This window comes from Chrysochloris asiatica, unplaced genomic scaffold (assembly GCF_000296735.1).
Source record: "Chrysochloris asiatica unplaced genomic scaffold, ChrAsi1.0 scaffold00638, whole genome shotgun sequence".
Classification (NCBI taxonomy): domain Eukaryota; kingdom Metazoa; phylum Chordata; class Mammalia; order Afrosoricida; family Chrysochloridae; genus Chrysochloris; species Chrysochloris asiatica.
Window position 1 is genome coordinate 6370 of NW_006409156.1, and position 5090 is coordinate 11459.

The window sequence follows — 5090 nt, forward strand, 5'->3', positions numbered from 1 at the left end:
TGATCGATTTCAGACTGAAGAAGTTGGTAGAATTCTTCTATTTCATCTTCACTGGCTTTAGTGGTTGGTGCATAAATTTGAATAATAGTGATATTAACTGGGCTTCCCTGTAGGTGCATTGATATTATCCTGTCACTTATAGCATTGTACCTCATGACTGATCTGGATATGTTTGTTCTTTTTGACGATGAATGCAACACCATTCTTTTTCAATTTGTCATTCCCGGCATAGTAAACCATGTGGTTGTCAGATTCAGAATGGCCAATACCAGTCCATTTTAGCTCACTAATGCCTAAGATATCGGTGTTGATGCTTTCCATTTCATTTCTGACAACTTCCAATTTTCCCAGGTTCATACTTTGTACATTCCATGTTCTGATTTTCAGTGGACGTTTACAGCCGTTTCTCTTCATTTTGAGTTGTGGCCCATCAGCAAATGAAGGTTCTGTGGGCTTTTCTCCCCCGAGCTTAACTCTATATTCACGTCATCATAGTGAACTCAACTTTGAGGAGGCATTTTTTTTCCAGTCGCATTCTGAGTGCTCCCCCACCTTCTGGTCCTGTATCTGACAGTGTTTCTCTGCTATTCGTAGAGTTTTCAGTGACTAGCGATTCGGAAGTAGTTTGTCACTCTTTCTTCCTGTCATCTATTGTGTCACTATATACTCATATATACTTTTATATATCATACACTCACAGCGCCCCCTGGTGTAACGGAGGAGAACTGCCCCATAGGGTTTCCTAGGCTGTCATCTATTGTGTTACTATATACTCATATATACTCTTATATATCATACACTCACAGCGCCCCCTGGTGGAACAGAGTAGAACTGCCCCACAGGGTTTCCTAGGCTGTCATCTATTGTGTCACTCACATATGCTCTTATATATCATCCACTCACAGAGCCCCCGTGTGACAGAGTACTCTTATAAGGAGCTCTGGTAGCGTAGTGGTTACAAATCAGGCTCCAAACCTTAAGGTCAGCAGTTCGAAACTACCAGCTGTTCCGCGGGAGAAAGATGAGGCTTTCTGCTCCCGTAAAGATTTACAGCCTCAGAAACCCTGTACAGGGTCACTATGAGTCGGAACCGACTCCACGGCTCATAACAACAACTCTTATAGATCATCCACTCACAGCACCCCCTGGTGTAACAGAGTAGAACTGCCTCATAGGGTTTCCTAGGCTGTCATCTATTGTGTCACTATACACTCATATATACTCTTATAGATCATCCACTCACAGCACCCCCTGGTGTAACAGAGGAGAACTGCCTCATAGGGTTTCCTAGGCTGTCATCTATTGTGTCACTATATACTCATATATACTCTTATAGATCATCCACTCACAGCACCCCCTGGTGTAACAGAGGAGAACTGCCTCATAGGGTTTCCTAGGCTGTCATCTATTGTGTCACTATACACTCATATATACTCTTATAGATCATCCACTCACAGCGCCCCCTGGTGTAACAGAGGAGAACTGCCGTATGGGATTTCCCAGGCTCAGTGGATTAAGCTTTAAGCTGTGTTAGTAGGAACATGCAGAAGTCTGTAAATTCATAGGTTCAAACCCAGCAACTACTCTACAGGAGAGAGATGAGGCTGCCTGCTCCCACGAGGATGACAGCCGTGAACACCCATGGAGCAGTTGTACCCTGTCCTGTAGGGTCGCTATGATTCGGAATTGATGCGACACCTTGAGTGGGTGACATTTAAAAAAAAAAAAAATTTGTATTGTGCATTGAATGAAGGTTTACAGAATAGGTCATCAGTGTTAACAACCAATGGATCATATTCTTTGCGTGAGTCGGTCATCTATAGGAACAGATTGCCAGGGCTTTCTCCTGAGCAGCCGCTGGATGGTGGCTTTGAACCGCCAACCTTCAATTAGCCACACCACCAGAACTCCTCAGGTCGGTGTTGGAATGCATCTTGAATTCGAATGCTCCCTGGCCAAGAGCATTAGAGCAGAGCACTGAAGGATGAAGATGTGGGAAGCAGGGACCACATCCATCCACACTGTTGGAGCGGGTCCTTACCGAGGACTCAGGTGCCTTCCTTGTGTGTGTTCTGGTTCTCCTGATGGGACCTTCACCGTGTGGAATAATGAGTTTCTTCTGGAAGGCACCAGTAGTCAGGAGGGCGTGTGGCTATTAAAAACCACTGCTATTTGAAAACCAGCATTTTCCCTGAGAAATGAAAATAGGAGGTATTAGCTGAGTCAGAAACTTGACTGCCTCGTGAAGCTGTTCAGGAAAACAGTCCTAAAATTGTGGATCTGTGGTTTTCATTTGGACCCAGAACATTGCCAATAGCAACATTCTTAAGACGATGACACCGATTACCAGCCTAGAGACATTAGCAGCTTTTTTTTTTTTTCTTTAACTCTTTATTGTAAATTGAGGGGCGGTTTATGGAACAGATCATGAGTTTTACGTTCAGCAAATCATACACTTTGTTTCATTTCAGTGAGTGCCGTCCCCTCCATGGAACATCACTCAGCCACTTCCTCCCTGTGGTTCTGGTTTCCAATCCACTGTCTTTCCCAGCCCTTGAGAACTCTGTCCTTGGCTTAATGCTGCCCTTTGGATCTTGAATTATTGACCATTCCATGGTGTGCACACCTCACTAGTAGTGTCGCTCCTATAGATGTGTCTGCCCCGTGGCTGTACACTGAGCCATTAGGGTGAGTTAGCCCTAGACCTGAAGGGGGAGAAGGACCGTTGTCTCAAGTTCCTCCAGTTGCTTTCGGGCCAGTCAGTCTGGACTTTTTTATAATTAAGAACTCTTTGTTAACTTAATTATTGTATCTACTAAGTTGGCTTTGGATGAATGTGTATTTCTGTATTATTTTGAAAAGGATACACCATGAATTCATCACTTAGAGTCAGCTACCCTTTTATTTACTGCTCAACACTGTCTAGTCTTCTGACAGGCGAGCAAATGTCTTTAGAAAGGAGGTCTGAATTCATTATTAACTCTGAATCTTAAGGGCCACAGACCTTGGTTAATAAGCACTTGGCTGCTAACCTAAAGGTTGACAGTTCAAACCCACCAGCCACTCCACCGAAGAAAGATGGGGTGGTCTGCTTCCGTAAAATGTGACTGTCCCAGAAGTCCCTGGGGCAGCTCTGCTCTGTCCTGTAGTGTTGCTGAGAGTCGGAATCAACTGAATGATAGCTGGTTTTAATGGGACCTCCACTGAAGTCTCTGAAAGGTCACAGCCTTAAAAACCTCTGCACACTTGGGGTCACCGTGAGTCAGAACCGACTTGACAGCTATGGGTTTGTTTGTCTAAGTGTGTGTGTGTGTGTGTGTGTGTGTGTATGTCCCTGGAGAGGATTGATGATGAACACCCTCAGCTGCTAAACAAAAGATTGACAGTTCTAGGCCACCCAGGAGGATCTGAGAAGAATACACTGACCATTGATTTCCTAAAGAATTAGCCGTTGCAAACCCTATGGCAAATACTTCTTCTCGGACATACACAGGATCACCAAGAGTCAAAACTGACTTGGGGGCAATGGGTTCCCTAGTGCCTAACTCAGATATTTCTCCAGAAACGTAATTGGGCTCACCTCACCTCCCAGGAAGCCCAGTGCCACCCTGACCTCCTTCTCCCACCAGGCGGCTTTGACTTCCTGCGAGAGGACCAGTCGTCACCAGTGCCGGACTCGGGGCTGAGCTCCAGCTCCGCGTCATCCAGCATCAGCCTGGGGGGCAGCAGCAGTAACCTCCCGCAGATGGGCCAGGAGGTGGAGGACGTGCATGCAGCTACGGAGACCGACGAGAAGGCAAACAAGCTCATTGAGTTCCTGACCACCAGGTAACACAGAGGCCTGGGTGGCACCACCCCGGGCAGCACTGTCAGGGTGCACTAAAATGATGTCTGTGAAATTCATTATTTTTATAAAACGTATGCCAAAGTCAATAGACTCCTGGTGTGGCGCTGTAGGATCAGCACTGGACTGCAAACCACAAGGTCAGCAGTTCAAACCCACCAATTGCTCCTCAGAAACCCTGTACAGGGTCTCTATGTGACTGACTCTATGGCACTTAATAGCAACGCACTCAGCGCGCTTAGGGCCCAGCTGACTTTCTTATCCAATCACAGTGACTCCTGTGATCACCTGGTTTCATCTGCTCGCACTACAGCGCTGGTTTCTGTCTCCATTGCTGCCTGTGTGTTGATGATAGTCGCTGTTTTTGCCAAGTTTTCTGGTGTTTTATTATGTGTTTTTGAGTTTTCCGTTGTTTTTGCTGTCATATTGTGGTAATCAGTATTTGTGAGCTTTTACAATAGCAGTTTTGAACATGAAGGAGTCATTAAAGGAAAAAGAAGGGGGAAAAATTAAGTAAGGCTGCTGAGTTACTAATAAGGTAACTCAATGTAGGAAACATTTCACAAAACAATGTTGTTAGTATTCATGCAGCATCTAAGAAAAACTACATTTAAGCTATTTACATCTATATTGAGCACGTTGTTCTGTGACTAACAGAAAACTGTGTGATAAATATAGATTATAAATTACATTTTGTATAATTTATATTTTATATCAACTACATATTATGTAAATAAATAGTGATATATGGCTGTTGTTTGAGTGCCATTGAGTCGGTTCTGACTCATAGTGACCCTCTATAGATAGGGTCGTGAGTTTGAATGGCCAGCCTTGCTGTCCAGTGCATTACCCTGCAACATCATCAATAGGTATTATTCTGTGTTTGGGATCCTGATGTGGTGTATAGGATAACCACTGAACTGCTAACCTCAAGGTTGGCGCTTCAAACCAACGAGCTCTTTCTTAGAAACCCTCTACAGAGTTACTGTGAGTCGGAAGCAACTTGACGACACTTCACAACAATTCTGTGGTTACAATTGATTGTTTATTGTTAAGTGCTGTAGAGTGGATTCTAACCTACAGCAACCCTGCACAGGGTTTCCGAGGCTGTAAATCTTTACTGGAGCAGAAAACCTCACCTTTCTCTCATGGAGCCGCTGGTAGTTTCAAACTGCTGACCTTGAGATTAACAGCCCAATTCATAACCACTTTGCTACCACAGGGCCTAAAATTGATAGTTGTTGTT

General features: G+C 44.6%; 1 protein-coding gene across 1 annotated transcript in view; it reads left to right on the forward strand.

Moving 5' to 3' along the window:
- The window catches only part of FRY (furry homolog (Drosophila)), a gene marked incomplete at its 5' end in the record, with an annotated part of 88108 nt that overhangs the window by 5764 nt on the left and 77254 nt on the right, over nt 1-5090 (forward strand). The window contains one exon of the mRNA XM_006877848.1: nt 3630-3828. Within this exon, the coding sequence (XP_006877910.1) occupies nt 3630-3828 (199 nt within the window). The remainder of the gene's footprint in view (nt 1-3629; nt 3829-5090) is intronic.